This window comes from Trachemys scripta, chromosome 12, assembly GCF_013100865.1.
Source record: "Trachemys scripta elegans isolate TJP31775 chromosome 12, CAS_Tse_1.0, whole genome shotgun sequence".
Lineage (NCBI taxonomy): Eukaryota > Metazoa > Chordata > Testudines > Emydidae > Trachemys > Trachemys scripta.
In genome coordinates, this window is record NC_048309.1 from 25,595,920 (window position 1) to 25,617,869 (window position 21,950).

A 21,950-nucleotide genomic window follows, 5' to 3' on the forward strand; every position below is an offset into this window, starting at 1 on the left:
AACCCAATTTTGACCTTCTTTGATCTTCAGAGACCATGAATAGGTAATCAGTCAGACAGTGGGTCTCTTCTCAGGGTGTAGCTTTAAAAGGTTGGGTCTGGATGTGATCATTTGCATTTTCCTCCCCCAAGATATTAAGCCACTTAATTTTGTTTGTCCTAAAAGTTCCCTCTTGCATAGCACATTGTTTAAAATAGTCCCTTGAAGCTCTGAACACCTCCCAGGGTATACACTAGCCATGTGTCTCCCCTAGGGAATTTACTTGCAATCCCACAATAATACATAAATTTTGCATTTATAATGCCATGGATCCCAAAGCTATTTAAAATTAATTCAAAACGATATCCGAAAGATATTGCCATATCTCTCACAAATACTTCCTCGCCACCTCCCAGGAAAACGACTGGTGCTGCCTGCCCTGTGAAGAGTCTTTGTTGGGAGGGACGGTTGGTGTCTATGAAGTGGACAGGGATGGTGTCCTGAGCCATAGGCGCTGGCTTCCCCTCTGCCCCGGTGCTTGACCATCCCGGCCCCGCCCCGGGTCCCGCCTCTTCCCCGCCCTCACCCCACCCCCATTCCACCCCTTCTCCAAAGTCCCCGCCCCACCCCGCCTTTTTCCACCCCAGCCCTGCCCCCTTCCTGCTGCCATTCCACCCCCAACCCCCAAGTTCCCACCCCTGCCCTGCCTCTTCTCCGCCTCCTCCCTTGAGTGCGTCGCGTACCCGCTCCTTCCCCTCCTTCCCGGAAAGTCCTAAGCACCACCAAACAGCTGTTAGGTGGTGAGAAGTGCTGGGAGGGAGGGGGAGAAGCAGGAATGTGGCGTGCTGAGAGGGGAGAGAAGGAGGCGAGGAGTGGGGAGCTTGGCTGCTGGTGGGTGCAGCGCACCTGTTAATTTTTCCCCGTGGGTGCTCCAGCCCCGGAGCACCCATGGAGTCGGCGCCCATGTCCCTAGCCTCTGTTTGCCAGAAGCTGGGAATGGGCGACAGGGGATAGATCACTTGATGATTACCTGCTCTGTTCATTCCCTCTGGGGCATCTGGTATTGGCCACTGTCGGAAGACAGGATACTGGGCTAGATGGACCTTTGGTCTGACCAAGTATGTCTGTTCTTCTGTTCTTCTGTGCATTGAGGCCCTTGGAGGGGAAGCGCTAGAGGCTGGCAGGTGTAGTAGATCTGAGAAGCTGCTGTGGGGGGTTAACCTGTGGCTATGCCCCACCCCAGAGGGACGGCTCCCCTGTATGGAGTACAGCTCCCAGAGGAGACCAGAGAGCATGGGAAGCTCCAGAGGGACTCTGGGCTCTTCAATGGGACATCTGCCCCCTATCCCCCTGCAGCTCCCCTCCTCCCTGGGGCAGAGGTCCCCCCTGCTCTTTCCCAAAGCCCCTCCCCCTTCTTCCCAAAGCCCCTCCCCCTTCTTCCCAAAGCCCCGCCCCATTCTGCAGCTCCTGTCTCCCGCTCTCAGGCCCCACCCTCCAGGGAATAGCAGCAACGCTTTTCAGAATGACCCCTCCCTCCTGCCGTAGGGAAGGCAACGGACCCTCCCCATCGTGCGATAGAGGGCAGTCTGGTTTCAGCCCCGCCCCTCCCCAGCAGGGAGAGATGTGATTGGCTGATCCCAAGAGCCGGCCGTCACGTGCGCCGCTTCCCTGGCAGTGACCGCGGGGCCTGAGGGCAGCGGGGCGGCCTGTGGTGGGGCCTGGGGAAGATGAGCGGCGCCCGGCGGAAGGAGGAGCCGCCGTTGTCTCACCCGCAGCAGCACCTGGTGGCCAACGGCGGCGGCGCGCTGCGCGGCTCGGTGTGGGGCAAGGCGCTGCGGAGCGACTCCGCCTGGGAGGACAAGGTGCGGCCGGGGCCCGCGCGGGGTGGCCCGGCCCGGCTGGGCGGGGGGTGGTGCTCGTCTCCCCACGGGCGCTGGGTGGGTGCCGCCCGCTGGGGTCACCCGTGGGCGCTGGGAGGGTTGGGGGGCTGCTGCTGCTGCCGCCCGCTCGGGTCACCTGTGGGTGCTGGGAGGGTTGNCATGAGGGTTGGGGGGCTACTGCTGCCTGCTGGGGGTCACCTGTGGGGGTTGGGAGGTGCTGCTGCTGCCCACCTCATGAGGTCACCCACGGGCAGTGGGAGGGTTGAGGATACTTGTAGTCCCATGAGCTGGGAAAGCCCTTTTAAAAGTAGCAGAGAGTCCTGTGGCACCTTATAGACTAACAGACGTATTGGAGCATTAGGTTTCGTGGGTGAATACCCACTTTTTCGGATGCTTTTGCAGATCCAGACTAAGACGGCTACCCCTTTGATACTCGACACCTTTTAAAAATGTTTTTCTCAGGCAGTTTGTTTGGCACATCCTCAGAAACCCTATTTGAGTATTTTTCTGAAATCAGACTAGTCGTTTTTTTCCTGTGAGACTAAGGCACAGAGACTTGGGGTGAAATTGCAGTGCTCTGTGTTGGAGACAGTCTACGTGCTGATTTCGTAACTTTTCTTTAATAATTGGAGCTATAAAACTTCCCATGCAAACAGCTAAAGGCATTTTCCAACCTGCGCTGCTCTTTAGGATACTGTGAATTAATTTGTGCTAATTTAGGCCAGGTCTATGCTATGAGCTTATATTGGTATAACTACGTTACTCAGAGGTGTGAAAAGTCCACACCCCTGAATGATGCAGTTATACCAACCTAACCAATGCTGTTGCCTGGAGGGCTTATGTCAACATAGCTACCGCCTCTCATAGAGGTGAATTAACTATTGATGGGAGAAGTCTGCCATTGGCATAGTAGCGTCTTTACTGAAGTGCTTCAGTGGCATAGCTGCACCGTTGCCTCTGCAGCATTTTAAGCGTAGACCTGTCCTGACTCTATCAGTGAGCCTCGTCTGATGAATGGTGTGAGCTGGAAGGAAGCTGAGATTTTGGAATGATATAGAAGCAGGTAGTGGATTCCTACTGAATAGGGCACCTAACATCACACACAAACAAGCAATCTCATGTTTTGCATGCATAAAAAGGGAAGGAAGGAAGGAAATTGTTAAAAGAAAATCTCTCCGTACACGTCTATTGCAATGAGATGTAGTTGTAGCGATGTCAGTCCTACGATATTAGAGAGAGAGAAGGTTGGTGAGGTAATATCTTTTATTGAACCAACTTCTGTTGGTAAGAGAGACAAGCATTTGAGCCACACAGACATGAAGAAGAACTCTGTGAGGCTTGAAAGTTTCTCTCTCTCACCAACAGAAGTTGGTTCAATAAAAGATAACACGTTCCCACATATGCCTCTCATTGTGAAAGGTGATAAGTATTGCATGGTGGTTGAGACTAGTTCTGAAGCATGCAATGCTAGTAAAAAATGTCAGTAGCTAGTCTACACTGGCCCTCCTGCTGGTGCTGATAATGCTACAGCAGTGCTAGAAGAACAGTGGGAAGATTTCAGAAAACTTCTGGCATAGATGTAGCCTCTAATGCAAGGGTGGGCAAACTTTTTGGCCTGGGGGCTGCATCAGGTTTTGTAAATTGTATGGAGGGCCGGTTAGGGGAGGGGGTCATAGCCCAGCCCCCACCTCCTATCTGCCCCATCCACACACCCCCTCTCCCTGTCCCCTGACCGCCTCCGGACCTTTGCCACCCCATCCAACCCCTCCTCTCATTCCTGACGGCCCCCCCGGGACTCCTGCCCCATTCAACCGCCCCTTCTTCCTGTCCCCTGACTGCTCCCTGCTGCCCCAGCCACCCCCCCTCCTTCCTCACTGCCTCCATTCAACCCCCTGTTCTCCCCCCCCCCCCAACCGCCTGGACGCCTATCCACATCCCTGCCACCTGACCACCGCCCTAACTCCCCTGCCCTCTATCCAACCCCCCTGCTCCCTACCCCCTTACCACGCTGCCCGGAGCACCAGTGGCTGGCAGCGCTACAGCCACGCCGCCCAGCTGGATCCGGGCCACGCTGCCACGCCGCAGCACAGAGACCGGGGTCAGGCTGGGCTCTGAAGCTGCGCTGCCCCAGGAGCTCACAACTCTGCCGCCCAGAGCATTGTACTGGCGGCAGGGCGAGCTGAGGCTCTGAGGGAGGGGGAGCAGCGGGGGAGCGGCCAGAGGCTAGCCTCCCAGGCCAGGAGCTCGGGGGCCGGGCAGGACGGTCCCGTGGGCTGGATATGGCACGCGGGCCATAGTTTGCCCACCTCTGCTCTAGTGCTTGCTGTAGACTTGTCTAGGCTTAAAAATGCTTGCTGGCAGTAGTGGTATATTGGCAAACCCTCCTAGTGGAGAGACGGCTTGTACTAGCAAAAGTTACTTTGTTAGTATAGCTTAAACCGGGTACCTGAACAGGGTAGTCTGTACAGGCAGAAGGCCTTCTTTGCTGGTATGATTGTGTCTACCTTAGGACATAGCTATATCAGTTGAAGTGGGATAAATTGCACTCCTGACTGGCATAACTGTACTGGCAAATTTTTAAACTGTAGACCAGACCTTAGGCTAGGTGAGTTTCATTTGGTCACGTGTACCATCTCTACTGCAAAAATAGACAGTTCCCCTATAATTTTTGTAAAACAAATCATTTAATCTTTCTCTGCCTTAATTCCCTATCTGTAGTAAATGAGTAATACTTTCCTACCTCATAGGAGTGCTGTGAGGATGAACTTATTATCTGTGAGGTGCTCAGATACTGTGGCGGTGATATAAGTAGATCTCCAGCTTCCTTTTGCTTTGCGCTCTGTCTGTACATCAGGCTAGTCTTACTGTCACCTTGTGAGTGTCCCAAGTGAATACGACTTCATATTCTCAGTGCAGTTGCCCCTTTTATGTAAATCATTTGTTTAGACTACTGGTTTAAAAGAGTTATTTGCTCCTGTTGTACAGGTCTTAGAATGTAATTGGTTACAAATGTTCAGTGTGAGTTCTACAACTTACGTATTTAGAGGACCAAAGTCTACTCTGTTACACCAGTACAAATCCAGAGTAACTGCATTGACCACAGTGGACTATGGATTTATACAAAGGTAACTAAGAGCAGGATTCAGCTCATTGACTCGGTTTTAGAGTTAAATAAAATTTCTACCTGCACAACCCAAAAATCAAAACTAGGAATAAGCCAAAGGAAACATCCAAATGTTAGTTACCTCTTGTAAGATGATGGTCATCCAGCTGGGCTATTTGGGGAGTAGCACAGCGTAACTGGTGAGTCTGAGGACAGGTCAACACTACCGCTGCCGGTCAATCTAAGCTATGCAATTTGTATTGTTAGTAGCGTAACTCAAGTCGACGTAGCTTAGATGCACTTACCGCAGGGTTCACACTACGCTATGGGAGATGCTCTCCCGACGACATTGCTTCTGCCTCTCATTGAGGCGGAGTACAGAAATTGATGGGAGAGCGTTCTAAATTTATGCCACTGCATCCATTGCAGCAGCGCTCCGTAGTGAAGACAAGCCCTGAGTGTCTGTCATTGCTTAACTCTTCTGCAATTTTTTTCAATTATAAATGTCATGGCTACTCAATAATTCGTTGTGGTTTTCTTTCAGCTTTCATTAAAACAACACATTAAGGCCTGGATTCTGCAAAATGGATGCATATACCTGACTTTAAGCACATAAATTGTTCCTCTGAAGTCACTGGAACTACTTGCATGTGTAAATTAAGTTCCCGCATATGTGTTTGCAGAGTCAGAGATGTGATTTTCCAAATGGGAGCAGAGCGTAAATAATGTAGGGCTGCTTTCGTAACTCCGAGAGCAGTTATTTTCTGTTTGTATAAAGTTGTATTTGGAGATGACAGAAAACCTGTAAAACCATGTAATTTAGGCATGTTACACATTCCTATTAAAATAAGCCTTAGTATAATTTTACATTAAAAAAAAAATCAATAGTAGTATTTTTTCTATTTGAATCAGATACTTATTTTAGCAATTAAAAAAAAGAACAATACATTTGGAAGAATGTGGGCTGTGATTTTTAGCTGAAATTGTGACATTTTTGCATTTCTTGCTACAAGCGAGCTGTGACTCCGACCTTTTTGTTGTAACAACGCAATCAGCAGGGCTTGAGTTTTCAGTGCTGTTTGTCAGTTATTGTGCAAATAAAAGGAGTTCTCTGAGGTGCCACTGCCAACACGGCGAAGGAGTCATTAGAGCTCCTGCGGATGCTGCCACAGTGGAGTCACCTGAGCATCTTTCTTCTATGTGCAAATGTTTCTTTAAAAAAAAATATATATATATATAGACTCTGAACATGATAGAAGGTGAATTGGTGATGAAGATTGCATCATTCAAATAAGAAATATTGAGCTTTTTGGAGAAATTGATTTCTGTATAATATCAGTGCATGGAGAGAGGATGTTAATGCATTATTTTACCTGATTGGCTTCAAACAAGCTGAGATGCTGGGAAGTGTGGAAACCCAAACTACCTTTTACAACCCCATAATAAAAATTCTGTAGGCTAAATTCTGTCCTAAGTTATGCCAGTGCTCCCTGTCTTTAGTGAAGTTGCAAAGGTGTATTTGAGAGCAGAATTGAATTTTGATTTGAAGTATGTGGCAGAATAGAATACAAACGTTCATAGCTTCATGATCTCTGCAAGGAGAACAGGAATAGAAAGTTATACATTACTGTCACTCAGCTATTCAGGTATGACTCTGAATACAGATATGGGATGCAGTTTAAGTAGGTGCCATTTTTAGTCTCTTTGGAATAGAATTGAACTTTAAATCTTTTTTCATAACTGATTCTCCCCCTCCTCCTTTTTTTAACAGTCCCATGGAGACTCAAAATCAAAATCTTTCCTTGCTGATGATGATTTTTTTATCTCCATGATTCATACACACCTGTTTCTGTCATTTGTGGTTGCTTGAGAGTGCTGATTTTCCGGCAACATTTGTTTGTGGGTGATGGGAAAGAACTCAAGAATGATGTAGGCTTTTAAAACTGGCAAAGAATATAAATAGCTGAAAAGTTGGAGCTACGAACATTTTTAATATCTAATTCTAAAACAAATGGACTAAAGATCTGTTCTCAGTTCTCCCACTGGTGGGACACACAGTAAACTGAAGCCATAACTTAGAAAAGGAGAGAGGGGTGGGATCCATCTATTGCCATTAGCTACTTTCAAATACTTTATATATTGTTTCTTAAAATACTTTTTCTTTTGAAAAGCAATCTGTGTTCAGAGCCTTGATTTTTTTCCCCAAGTTAGTTGCATGAGGGGTTCTTATAAATGTTTTATCTAAACTACATATTATATGTGAGATATCAAACTTTGCTGTTTTTTCTCTCTCCTCAGGATGAGTTTTTAGACGTGATCTACTGGTTCCGACAGATCATTGCAGTTATTTTGGGAGTCATCTGGGGCGTAGTTCCACTGAAGGGATTTGTGGGAATAGCAATGTAAGGTTTCTTTCCTCTTATCTGACATGTATTTTTCTTTTTTTCAGATGTGGAGGTCACAATATCTCTAGTCTATTTTAAAGCAGCAGGGTGCTGGAAATGCATTGAAATCTGACATTTCCTCTAAATACTGTATCATAGTTCAAAGGATAAATCATGTGACCTCATGAGCCAATTGGCACCTGTAACTCTTCCCTCCACCCCTCTATTCTGAATAGGTTTTTTTACTTTAAAAACATCTCGGACTTACTGGAGAAATGTCCAATTTCTGTCTTTTAGAGCAGTGATTCTGAATATTTTCCATACCATGATGCCTTTTCCCCATACTTGGACCTCCGTCCCATGTAACTGGGATCCGTATGGGAAAGGCAGGGTGGTTACGACCCCGATAATTGTTTGCATCTTCCAAGTTGAGTACCCTTGTTGCAGAATGTGTTCTGTACAGTCCCATTAGGGATGTTTGTTCCTTCTGAAATCAAATCCTTCTCCAAAACAGTAGAAAATGTAAACTGTAACAAGCAAAACATCATTCTTGGGGGTCTTCTGCTGTTCTCTCGTCCCTCTCATGAGAGATACTATTTTACCAAAATCTGTACCTTCAATATCATTGTAAGGGGAAGGGGCATCCAAAATTAACTTTTTTTTTTATATATTTATATCCATGCATATGTATAATAAAACCTCTAATCTGCCTAGATGTATGGGATCCTTGTTCCCTTCTGAGTAAAGGCATCACAGTGTTATAGTGAGCAAACTAATTAATTAAAAATGTTATAACAGGGTTTGGAAAGTTTACCAGCCACCTATGAGTTAAAGGACCAAGCCTGCTAGACAGAAGTAAATACAGAAATGGGAGGGGTACCAGAGGCGGTGCTCTAGGTGTTGAAGAGGAATAGTACTGGGATTTCATATGGGGTGCTGTCCCTCAGTTCCGATGCGGGACTCCATATTTCTATCTGCCTGTGGCTAGTTGATGTCTTTAAAAACTTAAACCTTTACAGCCCTCCAAGTGCTGGAAGGGAAGTTTTCTGTCTCCTCCCCTCTCTGACATCTTAGCTGCTGCAAGAAGGCAGGGGGAAAGAAGATAGTCTCTGATTCTCTACACTTTCAGACTGTTTTTGACCACAGGGGGTGTCTTCTCCAGTGCCTGTTTCTGCTGGTGCTCATATTTTTCCCAGCAGCAGCAGTGTGACGTTGATACAATTCTGGAGAGTTGCATTGTTGCTCACGTCGTTCATAATAGTAGCACTGAACCTGACTAGTCTTGTTAATACCATTGTGAAACCGCCTGAGAAAGCTCCGAGCAGCAGAGACATTGAGGCTGTTTGCAGCCTCTGGAAGAAAACGCTGTATCATTTTGCATCTTGAAGATTATCTTCACAACTCTTAGGGCTAGAAACACTTTTTGTGTTACTGAAACCTTAAATTCTGCAGCAATTGAGGGGTGAGAGCCCCAGGGAAAGCTTTATATTAACCACTGGAGAGCTTGTTTTTCAGTCCCTGTTATAAATAGTTAAAACTAAATGACACTAACAACAGATGAGAAATACTGTGTTCTTGCTTGTTCACTTACTAGTTCAGTGTGTCTCCCAGCTGTTTGAGCAAATGAGTTCCTGTGTGGAAGGTTAATAAAGTAACTGAAGCTGATATTTGGTAAACAGTGGAATCTTCCACACTGGAGAGCTTGTGTTTAACAGTTTCCTAATGTGTCAGATACAGTTAATGCAACTACGACTATTGTAGGTTCTCTGGTAAATGTTGTGCATGTTCTCTTTTAAGAGCAACTGGCACAGAGCTCCAGTTTTTTCCCACCCTCCTCTCATCCCACACAACTCTCCTTGCAAGAAGTGCACTGTTTGAAGGCAAGTTTTCACTTCCCAGGTTGTCCCAATCCTGAGTCTCTTGAGGCCAGATTTAACTCTGCACTGGAGCTTGTGTGATCTCTGGGACAGGCTGATGGTTGCCCAAAGTTACACCCTAGCTGCGGTGGCCCTTAGCACTTGCCAGGAGCACAGAATGTCCAAGGTACAGATCTGCCCAGGCCACATTAGATTCCCCCTCTGGCCTGTCCAGGGCTGTCTCCGTGCTGCACCTGATTGTAGGGATCACCTGCACACTAGCCTAGCAGGCAATAAAGTGCGGTCACAGGGAAACAGCAGATTGGGCCCTGGGTCTTTTAGGGTGAGATGAGCTCTGTTAGACTTGGGTTTAGTTAACTGGTGCTGAGACCAAGAGATTGATACTGTATTTAAGTCCTTGGGTTTTAGCTTTTGTGCTGGTGGTCTCCTGAGCATTTAACTACTAATCCCTGCCTATAGGGCCACAAATCTGTGCTCTACTGGCAGAGTGTGATGGCGGTAAGCTTAGGTTTGGCTAAGAACTCATTCCCTGCTACAACTATATGAAGCCAGACTATAGATGCACTTGTAGATCCAGCACTTGACAGGTTGGGAAAAAAGTGGGTAGAGTTAACATTCCCTGCACTGGAGAGAATCTGCTCTTACATGCTTTCTTTCCAGAAGGTAGAAGAGTTTGAACTGGAGCCTCTAGCAAGCTGGGGACAGGAGGAGAACATCCTACTCCTTGGCTCTAATGTTGATTAGATCATTAGATGGTTTTATCCTGTAATTTGGAAATGATGGCTCCTAATATCTTTGTCCCCAGATTCTGCCTGATCAATGCTGGCGTCCTGTACCTCTATTTTAGTAGCTTTCAGCAGATAGACGAGGAGGAGTATGGAGGCACATGGGAGCTAACGAAAGAAGGATTCATGACATCGTTTGCACTGTTTTTGGTAATTCCCTCCCCTCCTCCTCACTTTCTTTCCAGTTGCTCCAGTTACTGTCTGTGGAGTAGTAGTGATGAGATATGAGTGAGTAGGAACGTGCCATGGAATCCTAGGTAAGGGAGGGCTAAGGGGCAGAAACTTCATAGCAAGGGGAAAGGCTGTACTTTAGCAGTTGTAAGGTCAGTTAATTCTTAGTGTTCCCCCCTCTCTCAACATACAGATGAGACAGCTTGGGGAGGTTGCCAACACTTTGAAGGATAGAGTTAAAATTCAGAGGGATCTTGATAAATTGGAAAACTGGACTGTAGACAACAAAATGAATCCAACAAAGACAAATGTAAGGTGTTACACTTAAGGAAGAAAAGCCAAATGCACAAATAGAGAAGGATAACTGGCTTGGCAGCAGCACTGCTGAGAAAGATCTGGGGATTGTGGTGGATCACAACCTCAACATGAGTCAGCAATGTGATGCTGTTGCAAAAAAAGCAAATGCGATTTTTGGTTGCAAGTCACAGGAGGTGATGATACTACTCTATTCAGTGCTGGTTAGGCCTCGGCTGGAATACTGTGCCCAGTTTTGGTCACCAGTGTATAGAAAGGATGTAGAAAAACTGGAAAGGATCCAGAGGTGAGCAGCAAAGATCAAAGGGATGGAATGCAAGCCATATGAGCAAAGGCTGTAGGAACTGGGTATCTTTAGTTTGGAAAAGGAGATTAAGGGGGGGACATGGTAGCAGTCTTCAAATACTTGAAAGGCTGCCATAAAAAACATGGAGAAAAGTTGTTCTTGCCACAGAGGGCAGGGCAAGAGGCAATGGGTTCAAACCACTGCAGGTTTAGATTAAATCTCAAGAAACATTTCGTAACTGTAAGAACAGTGGGACAATGGAACAGCTTCCACAAGGCCGTCTCTTTCACTGGAGGTTTTCAAAAGGAGGCTGGGTAGCCATCTGTCTTGGATGGGGTAGACACAACAAATCCTGCATCTTGGCAGGGGGTTTGACTAGACTCTTCTAACCCTATGGTTCTATGATGATGGCAGTGCAACTTTAATTTTAAAATCTGCTCCCCATCTCCATCAGGGTTTAATCTAGAGCCGTGGCATTTGTTATTTTGAATTCACTGCCCTTATCTTTCGGGATCTCTGAGTCAGTAATACTGCACCTTTAAAATATTTTTCTTTTATGCATTCCCCCCTCCTTTCCCCTCTTCCCCCACCCAAAAATACCTGTCATCCCATTTGGGGGTGTTTTGAAGCGGGCATAGATTCTTTGGTGTCACTTCACTGTGGGGCATGATAGGACTCCAAGCCAATCAGATGGCAGACTGCACCAGTCTGAGGTATGTCACGTTCCTTATAGTTGTCCGCAGTGACCCCAAAGTTGAAATTTAGTTTCCTGTCCAGTAGAGGGGCCTCTTACTGAAAACAGTGATGGATTTCTGATGGTAAAAATGACTTACCCCATGGAGTTGCACCTTGGATTCTGTTTGTGGTTGTGCTCTAGCACCACTCACAGCACTAGCACGGCTTATTGAAAAATTCATTCTTTTTTGTGATAATGGGGAGGGCGGTAAATGTTTGAAACCTTTCCACAGGGGCTTGATTAATCTTCACTTTCTCTCCTTGTTTGTCCCCTCTTCAGGTTGTTTGGATAATCTTTTACACTGCCATCCACTACGACTGACAGTCTGCAGCCCTTGCCTCCCATTCCGGTCTTCAGTAAATCCAAGAACATTTTAATAAATCAGAGCCTGTAATGGACTGGTGGGAGATGAAAATCAGCCACCTTTTTGTACCAGTGGTCCGAGGACCCTGGAACAGCCCCAGCTCCCCTAACAGAGAAGCCAGTCCGTCTTGATTTTATACAAGTGTTGCTTATTGGAACTTTTTTAAAAGCCATCACAATTTTTGAAAGCAGTTCAAGACTATTCAACTTTTGAACTTTTTCCATGACTGTATTCAATAACTGTAACAACCTCCTGTGTGCTAAAGGGTGAATCTGTTAATTTAATTTGTGTAAGTTACCTCACCCACTGGATGAAATCTGTCATTAAATTGTGACTTGTCTTCCATTGTTGTCCTTCAGACATACAGTTTTAAAACAGCAGTCACTTTAAGTTACTTTCAGTGGAGAACACTGCAGCATTCAAGTAGTACATGGAGTTCAATGGTTGCCCTTGGCTTCTTTGAAGATAATTAAAGATGTGATTTATTTGAGTAAAATGACTATTGTTACCATATTTTTTTTAAATTTAGAATCGTTTGATCACCAGAATTTTCAAAGGCTCTTGGCTAAAGACATGGATTTTTACATAATTCTGCTGGGGAGAGTTAGTGATCTGCTTTGGGAATGTTTAACTTGTAAACAGTGTTCATCATGCTTAGGATCTCCATCATGTTTCTGCTAGCCCAGAGGGCTACTAACTCAATTCCCGGAGCCTACCTCAGAGTTCAGTAGTCTAGATGGACAAAATAATTCCAGAGGCATACTTTTAAATGTCTGAATTTATCTGCTTAAAATCTTATTATTTTTTTTATAGTGTGTATATATTAGTTAACGGGATTCAAATTCTCTTCATTGACAAATGCAGGAGACTAAAGATAAGTACAATTGAGGCAGCTAATGTCAGGATGCAGAATTACTAACTCTTTTAAAAGAGGCATTTTCCCAGGAGCAGATGGCTTCCAGATTTCAGAGTTGGTCTCTTCATGTTACTGAGCAAAGCACCATCTAAACCAGACACTGCTGAGCTATCCTGCCAGTTTTGAGCTGCTCCTAGGTGTTGCCACAGAGGTAAGCTGGGGGCTGTTTACTTCTCTAAAATGCTTAATTATCTCTCTTTTCACAACTTGTATTGACAGCAGTATCATGCACAGTTCTGCCTTCGCAGTTATCTTCAGGAAGCAGTGCCACTGTGTGGTTTGGTTGTAGAATAGTCCCTACTGTTCTAACCTATAGTTCAGATAAACTGGGGGAAGGTTTGTACCAAGATTGCCTTATGGTGAGAACTCGACCTACTTTTAATATTCTCTTGTTGAAATCCTACATTGTTTCCTTGTTCCTCTCTTCTGAAAGCTGAAGAACCCAGAATTCATACGTTTGCATATAAAGTTTAGGCACCTAAATAACTGTTTTCAGTGCTGAAAGTAGGAAAGTTTCCCATTCATTTCCCCTCAGACTTTAATAGGGAGGATATCTACTTTGGGAAGGGAAAGATGGTTAACTACTAGTCCTGGTGAGCTGTGGAAAAAGAGGAGCTGAGGCTTGCTGCTATTGCAGTCTGAGTTGCCAGTTTAAAAAGTGAATGATCTCACGCAGACTCCTAAATGTGCTGCTCTCGTGTGTGTGTGTGAGATTTAAACCCTGCTATGATTTTCTACTCCTCAGCTGTAAGCATTAATTTCCTTTGAGAAATGCCCTGTCCACTAGTTTTAAGTTATTCTTTGCTATCATCATAAGTTTGTGCATTTCCTTAATTATCCCCACCCATCAATAAAATAAACCATTGTATACTTGAAAGCAATCTATTAAATGTCACCTGACTAACCAGTTGTGTGGCTTCTATCCTCTGTCTTCTAAGTATTATAGAATGTTGGGAGCATGGGGCTTTTTTAATACCCTTATTTGTGACCACTAATCTTGATCTGGAGCCCATCGTGTATAATTTTGTCTCTTGGATCTGTGTCACAGGGTTGACATATACCCTCCAGAGGGGCAAGGCGGCCGCTGGGATTTAAAGCCTCATCTTCACTGGTAACGAAACGAGAACTGACCATTTCCCTCACTGCAAGCCTTGTGTCCCTGTATCACACTGGTTCTTGTGCTGTGGTTGGCAAGCTCTGGTGGCACTTTGGAGCTGGGCACAGAAGCGCTGTGGGAGCCATACAGACTAGGTTCTCTGTAAGTTTGCCCCAGGTTTGTGCAATATGTTTGTGACTCCGTGCACCACTATAAAACTTGCGTAGTGTAAATTGGTGCATAGCTATCCTTGACCCTATGAACTGTCCCTTTTTATCATCCTGAGTGGAGGAGATAGGAGCTGGAGAGAATGACTCTGCCCATCTCCTTACCTTGCTGTTGGACTGAATGAGATCTAAAGTACTTCATCTGGCCCCTATCACTGTGGTACCAGAACACCTCCCAGTCTTTAGTGGAAGTATCCTCACAACACCCCTGTGAGGTAGAGCAGTGCTATTATCCCTATCCTACAGATGGGTACTGAGCACAGAGATGCTAAGTGACTTGCCCAAGGTCACACAGAAGTCTGTGGCAGAGTAGGGAATTGAGCCTGGGTCTCCCATGCTAGCCCTAACCACTGGCCCATCCTGACCACTGTTTCTCCATTTAAAAAATGTACGTGTTTTCAGCTCTGTGGCATTTCTTTGTTTTAATCTCTCTTGGTGGCTAAAACTGGGTTGGATTGCCCTATGGAAGGACCAACAGGCCACTGCAGCGATGGGTTAGGACTTCATGGAGGTAATAAAACAGGCTGGTCTTACTGTAAAAGACGTTTCTGGCTCCTGGCTTGGAGGGCATCTGAAAATGCAGGTAAAAAGGCTCCAGTTACTGAAGTTGTAAATACAACTGGCCCTTTGCGTGGGATGCCATTGGATTTAACTTGTGAGTGAATCTGACTAGCCGTCATGGCAACTGACTTTGGAACACCCAAGAATTGGCTAGTGAATGCTCATGGTAAAAGTGAGGTAAACATAGGAAGGGATTTTTATGAAGCCTTCTGGTTTGACTTTTCAAAGTGAAATAGATACAGAAACGTGATGTGCAAAAATACAATCATGACTGAGGCAGATACAGTCCTGAGTGTTCAAATCCCAGTGGACTGAAATGTATTGATAGGGATATTCCTTTCAGGAAGGGGGAGATGCTTGGGGACAGTAGCTGCAATCTGTCTTGGTGCAGTGTTCTCCAATGGTTAGAGCTAGAAGGCAGACATGCTATGTCCTATTGCCAACTCTTGATTATTAAAAGCTGATTTTTGGTGCAGTTCAGGGTGTGAAGATGGAGAAGCCTTCCCCAAGAAGCTTACCACCCAAAAGTTGAAAGATGAATAAGAATGCCCTGAGTTACCCAGAGGATGGTGTGGGGGGAGATGGAAGATTTAAAGGAGGAAGTGTGGAGGCCTGGAGCACTGGGCAAGCGGGGTCAGTCTGGCCATAGAGGACAGCCTGGAAGAGATCATGAAGATCAGAGAGGGAGAATGAAAAAGAGGAGCTTGGTGGTGGGCAGTAGTAGTGAGAAGGGAGCATGTGTTGGTCAGTGAGAACAATATGAAAGCTGGGCAGCATTGTGCAGTGTCTTAGAGGTCAGTGATGTTGCAGCTGATTTAGTAGGTGATGAGGGGGCAGTGAAGGAAAGCAGCATGGTCCGAGCAGCAGGCAATGAAGCTGATTTTAACTGCTGCAGTTGGATGGATGGGAGAAGGAGGTAAATAACTCAGGTGACTGCTCATTAAAGATGAGTGCGGCAGGGATGTGTTAATGAGATGTAGTGGGGAGATTTGACAACAGCCTCAATCTGTGCACAGAGAGGAGAAAAAATAACCCCTGGAACGTAAGCCTGGCAAGCGAGGAGGCTGGTGGATTGAGAATGCAGAGGGCTTAGGAGCAATCAGGAGCTCTGTTCTAGCTGTGTGGTGTTGGAGGAAGAGGTAGGACCTCCCGGAGGGGATGTGGGGGAGACAGGAAAGGGTGGGAGCCTGAGGAGAAGCTGGGGTAGAGAGGGAGGCTGGAGAAGTGGTAAGAGAGGCTGGGGAACTGAGGCTAGTCACTGTAGGCCAGTTTGGGCACCGAATGGTCAAATGAAATAAACAGCACCCATCTCAGTGACAGAGCACCTGCAAAACCCAGTGAAACTGGACTGTTTAGCACCTCTGGGGAGTCTGATGTCTTCTAGATAGGTGCCCACCTTTAAGAACCCAAGTTTGGAAAATGTTGGCCTTAGCCTCTGTCTGTGCCTCTAAAATGGGGCTAAGGCTGTGTCTACACTACCACTTAGATCAGAATAATTTGTCACTCAAGGGTGTGAATAAGCCACCCCCCGAGCAACGTAAGTTACATTAACTGAAGTGCCAGTGTGGACAGTGCTATGGTGGTGAGAGAGCTTCTCCCACCGACATAGCTACAGCCACTCATTGGGGGTGGATTAATTAAGTTGATGGGAGAGCTCTCTCCTGTCAGCTTAGAGCAGCTACACTAGAGAGCTTACAATGACGCAGCTGTAAACTCTAGTGTAGCCTTAGCCTAATGCTCCCCTTTGCATCACTGAGGTCTGAGTCTGAGATTGTTTTTTACACTCTAAAGCAAATAGCAGAAGTTCAGCAGTCCCTGATTCTGCATCTTGGTCTATAACACAGGAGCAAGAGGTGGTATAAACTTGCAGGGCACTTAATATGGAACCAATAAATGTATCTGCCATTCTACCCAGCAGCCACTTGATGTGTGAGACTTGCAGGCAGGAGCACACTGCCACTACTGCCTCAGCTGGAAGCAGAGTTAATGGGATAATGTCTTTTCCAGCTACTGATAACCAAGCTGTGGACAGCGAGAATGAGATGCTGAGTTTGTGGAAGTGAGTCTCCCCAGCTCCGACTGGCTCTCCGCAATCCAGCTTCCTGCCAGCCCTTCAATGCAGCCAGGATCTGGGATGAGTTTGTGGGCCAAAAGAATGGATCGCTCTGCCAGCTGCATGGCCCTGGGACTGTGCCTCTGCAGAAGGCAGCAGATGGCTGGCGGGGAGGGAAGGGGAGTGTCCAAGACACCTGGGCTCAACTCAGCTTCTGCCATGAGATGAAATCAGGTGACTTCCTCCCACTCAGCCACGTGTGCTGGCTGGGATGTGGAAATGGGCATGGATGGCTGCTGGAAAGTCAAGTGTAAAATCTATTAACCCTTCCAGGGTGGCATTTTCCAGCCGGCAGCAAAGCAAACAGCCCTAATCCGTGCAAATATATAGTAAGGCACTGCACTGAGGAAGTGACATTGCCAGGTGCATTGTCAGTGAGCAACAACCATACCAACAGGGTGGCAGCGAGACGCTGCCCCGTGGCCATGACGTAATGCGTTTGCCTAAGACAGAGCGGTTACAGTAGGTTCACCCCAGGGTAAATCTATTGACTTCACTGCTTTTGCAGCAGGGATGTATCTGGCCCATGTTTGGCAGTGCTTCTAATGCCAATACAATGAGCTGTGTTGGTTCAGTGTGGGAGGTGGCTGTGGGCAGGAAGCCCTGGAAGGCTCTACATTTCCCTTCCTGGCATTTACAGCTCAGTGCTGGCACCTTTGCCAGGTAAGCTTCCAACCTGCTCCCATTTCTGCCCTTGAGCAATGTCACAGTTCAGTTAGAGATGGGCCTTTCCAGACGTTCTCTGGCTATTGAAGAGCACAAACTGAACTCCGCTGAGCAATGGAAGATTTGCAACCCTCATTAAACGATCCTGAGCACTTCATCAGTGTATCCGTCTGAGCATCACACAGCCCTGTACAAAAAGGGGCAAATAGCAGCAGCAGTTCCATTTCAGGATGGAGAAACCAAGACGTGGATAACTTAAGTGGCTTCCTTAAAGGCCAAGCAGCTGGCTGGTCTTGTCTCCAAAAGCCGCTGATGCCCTGGATTAATAAACTGCAACATTCAACTGAGACCCTCCCTGTATTTAAAGTCACCCCCATAAGTGCAGGTGTCACTCCTGTAACATCAGGGAGGCAGTGTGGCCTAATGGAGAGAGTACTGGACTGGGACTCAGGAGACCCATTAACATGAATTTAGCCCATAGTGTTTAAGTGACTCAGCCAGGATTCCAGGGTCCCATGCTGCTTTGCTTCAGCTAAAGTCTACACCAAGTGTTGTCTCAATGTTGGCAGGAGTTCAGCATGCACTGTAGTTATTGGGAGCTGCAGCTGCTTGTGCCAGGGCTGAATTTGGACTGATGTCCTAGTCAAAAGAGACAGCACTAAAATTATTCCTGCTTCAGAAAATATTTCTCTTTCCAACTCCATATGATTTTAGGTAGAGGTGAACGAACTGTCCTTCCAATGACTGACCAAATGACAGTATCCGAGTCTGGTAGGAAAAGGAATTCAATGGCCTGTTTGTGATGGTCACAGATCCCACTGTGTGAATGACTGGGGCTCCAGCCAAGACCCAAGCAGCGGGAGTTGCCTTCAGAATGCAAAAGGCCCTTCTAATTGTGAAGTGTGAATCTGTTTTACAACATTGTCTTTGTGTGTTTCAGCTTAGTAGGGCTATAATGCTGCTGATCTCACGCAAACTCAGAAGTGAATTGCTGATTCTGCTACACTTTCATTGCTATTTGCTCCCATGGCTATTCTACATTCTATTCTATGTAGGTTCTTAGACTACGCTCCTCACCGTAGTACTTGTAGCCCCGTGAAACAAAGTCTGGTAGCAATAAGTGAAAGAAGACCTTGATTTCGGGATTGTCATCTGAACAAGCAGTGCGTAGAGTGCAGGTACATGCACATGAATCATCTCAGAAGAATCTCCTTGAAAACTCTTCCATCTGCTTGAGATCCATGGTGGCAAACTCTTCTGGAGTTGAGGCTAGGTAACTTCCAATCTGAAGGCAGGCCTGTACCAAGGGGATGTTGGTTCCTTTCTCGTCCCCTAAAGGAGAGAATATTGATAGAGATTCTCTAGGTTTTAGTCAGGAGGAGAGGATGGAAGAGGATAAAGTATGGGCCTGACCAGACAAGATACATTCACATAAAAAAGAATCTGACACATCAGAAAAGAGCAGACATAAACAGTGACAAATTTTTAAAGTGCTTGTACACAAATGCTAAAGTCTAAATAATAAGATGGGTGAACGAGAGTGCCTCGTGTTAAAGGAGGATATTGATATAATAAGCATCACAGAAACCTGGTGGGGTGGGGACAATCAATGGGACACAATCATTCCAGAGTACAAAATATATCGGAAGGACAGAACAGGTCGTGCCTAGGGGAGTGGCACTATATATGAAAGAAAATGTAGAATCAAATGAAGTAAAAATCTTAAATGAAAACACATGTTCCATAGAATCTCTATGGATAGTAATTGTGACGGGTTGGATCACAGAAACCCCCTTGGGAGCTGCCACCCGATGTGCAAAGACTACCCCTGCTTCTGTTTTCCCTGCCAGCTCAGGACTCCAGCACCCTGTCTTGCTGAGCCAGACACTCCCGTCTGGCTCCAGACACAGGCCCAGGGTCTGAATCTCCTGTCCCAAAGCTGCAAGTTTACCTGAAAACAGCTCGCAGTAGCGTGCTTGTCTTTAGCACTCAGATGCCCAACTCCCAATGGGGTCTAAACCCAGATAAATCCGTTTTACCCTGCATAAAGCTTATGCAGGGCAAACTCATAAATTGTTCGCCCTCTATAACACTGATAGAGAGATATGCACAGTTGTTTGCTCCCCCAGGTATTAATACATACTCTGAGTAAATTACTAAATAAAAAGTGATTTTATTAAATACAGACAGTAGGATTTAAGTGGTTCAAAGTAGTAACAGACAGAACAAAGTAAGTCACCAAGCAAAATAAAATAAAATGGGCAAATCTATGCCTAATCAAACTAAATACAGATAATCTCACCCTCAGAGAGGCTTCAGTAAGTTTTTCTCAGACTGGACATCTTCCAGGCCTGGGCACAATCCTTTCCCCTGGTATAGCTCTTGTTGCAGCTCAGGTGGTAGCTAGGGGATTCTTCATGATGGCTCCTCTCTCTCTCTCTTCTCTTCCCCCCTTTATATATCTTTTGCATAAGGCGGGAACTCTTTGTCTCTCTGGGTTTCCACCCCCCCTCACTGGAAAAGCACCAGGTTAAAGATGGATTCCAGTTCAGGTGACATGATCACGTCACTGCAAGACTTCATTACTCACTTGCCAGCACACACATATACAGGAAGACTCACAGGTAAATACAGCCATCTGCAGACAATGGGAGTCATCAAGATTCCAAACCATCATTAATGGTCCACACTTTACACAATTACAATAGGCCCTCAGAGTTACATTTTATATTTCTAGTTTTAGATACAAGAGTGGTACATTTATACAAATCAGATGATCATACTCAGTAGATTATAAGCTTTGTAATGATACCTTACAAGAGACCTTTTGCATGAAGCATATCCCAGTTACGTTACATTCACTTATTACCGTATTTTCTCTAAAACCAGCTCAGTTACATTATATTGACTTATGATCAAGTTTTATAAAACCATATAGACTGCACAACGTCACAGTAATTCCATGCTCTAATAAGAATATAACAGTAGAGATCTATTATTGACCACTTGACCAGGACAGTGATAGTGACGATGAAATGCTAAGGGAGATTCGAGAGGCTATCAAAATAAAGAACTCAATAATAGTGGGGGATTTCAATTATCCCCATATTGACTGGGTACATGTCACCTCAGGACGAAATGCAGAGACAAAATTTCTCAATACTTTAAATGACTGCTTCTTGGAGCAGCTGGTACAGGAACCCACAATGGGGGAGGCAATTCTCGATTCACTCCTGAGTGGAGCTCAGGATCTGGTCCAAGAGGTAACTATAACAGGACCGCTTGGAAATAGTGACTATAATATATTAACATTTAACATTCCTGTGGTGGGAAGAACACCTCAACAGCCCAATACTGTGGCATTTTATTTCAGAAAGGGGAACTATGCAACAATGAGGAGGCTAGTTAAACAGAAATTAAAAGGTACAGTGTCTAGAGTGAAATCCCTGCAAGCTGCATGGACACTCTTCAAAGACACCATAATAGAGGCCCAACTTAAATGTATACCCCAAATTAAAAAACACAGTAAAAACTAAAAAAGAGCCACTGTGGCTTAACAACCATCTAAAAGAAGCAGTGAGAGATAAAAAGGCACCTTTTAAAAAGTGGAAGTCAAATCCTAGTGAGGTAAATAGAAAGGAGCCTAAACACTGCCAAATTAAGTGTAAAAATGTAATGAGAAAAGCCAAAGAGGAGTTTGAAGAACGGCTAGGCAAAAACTCAAAAGGTAATAATGTTTTTTAAGTACATCAGAAGCAGGAAGCCTGCTAAACAACCAGTGGGGCCCCTGAATGATCAAGATACAAAAGGAGCACTTAAAGATGATAAAGTAATTGCGGAGAAACTAAATGAGTTCTTTGCTTCAGTCTTCATGGCTGAGGATGTTTGGGAGATTCCCAAACCTGAGTTGTCCTTTGTAGATGACAAATCTGAGGAATTGTCACAGATTGAAGTGTCACTAGAGGAGGTTTTGGAATTAATTGATAAACTTAACAGTAACAAGTCACCGGGACCAGATGGCTGGTTCTGAAAGAACTCAAATTTGAAATTGCGGAACTATTAACTATGGTTTGTAACCTGTCCTTTAAATCGGCTTCTGTAGCTATCTTCCAGTCATTGGGTAATGTAATGCCAATATTTAGAAAGGGCTCTAGAGGTGATCCCGGCAATTACAGACTGGTAAGTTTAATGTCAGTACCGGGCAAATTAGTTGAAACAATAGTAAAGAATAAAATTGTCAGACACATAGAAGAACATAAATTGTTGGGCAAAAGTCAACATGGTTTCTGTAAAGGGAAATCATGTCTTACTAATCTATTAGAGTTCTTTGAAGGGGTCAACAAACGTGGACAAGGGGGATCCAGTGAACATAGTGTACTTAGATTTCCAGAAAGCCTTTGACAAGGTCCCTCACTAAAGGCTCTTACATAAATTAAGTTGTCATGGGATAAGAGGAAAGATCCTTTCATGGATTGAGAACTGGTTAAAAGA

At 45.4% G+C, this 21,950-nt stretch overlaps 1 protein-coding gene across 1 annotated transcript; it reads left to right on the forward strand.

Annotated features, from left to right (window-relative positions):
- The first annotated feature begins 1,623 nt into the window (after positions 1-1,623).
- Positions 1,624-13,701, forward strand: RAB5IF (RAB5 interacting factor). The gene is made up of 4 exons (XM_034787379.1): positions 1,624-1,841; positions 7,261-7,364; positions 10,029-10,158; positions 11,796-13,701. Exons 1-4 carry the CDS (start codon positions 1,707-1,709, stop codon positions 11,835-11,837), a joined length of 411 nt encoding a protein of 136 aa, XP_034643270.1. The 5' UTR covers positions 1,624-1,706; the 3' UTR covers positions 11,838-13,701.
- The last annotated feature ends 8,249 nt before the right edge of the window (positions 13,702-21,950 follow it).

Coding starts and splice junctions, on each gene's coding strand:
- RAB5IF (XM_034787379.1), top strand. CDS start 1,707: ATGAGCGGCGCCCGGCGGAAGGAGGAGCCGCCGTTGTCTCACCCGCAG. Junction 1,842..7,260: donor ACTCCGCCTGGGAGGACAAG/GTGCGGCCGGGG, acceptor CTCTCTCCTCAG/GATGAGTTTTTAGACGTGAT. Junction 10,159..11,795: donor CATCGTTTGCACTGTTTTTG/GTAATTCCCTCC, acceptor TCCCCTCTTCAG/GTTGTTTGGATAATCTTTTA.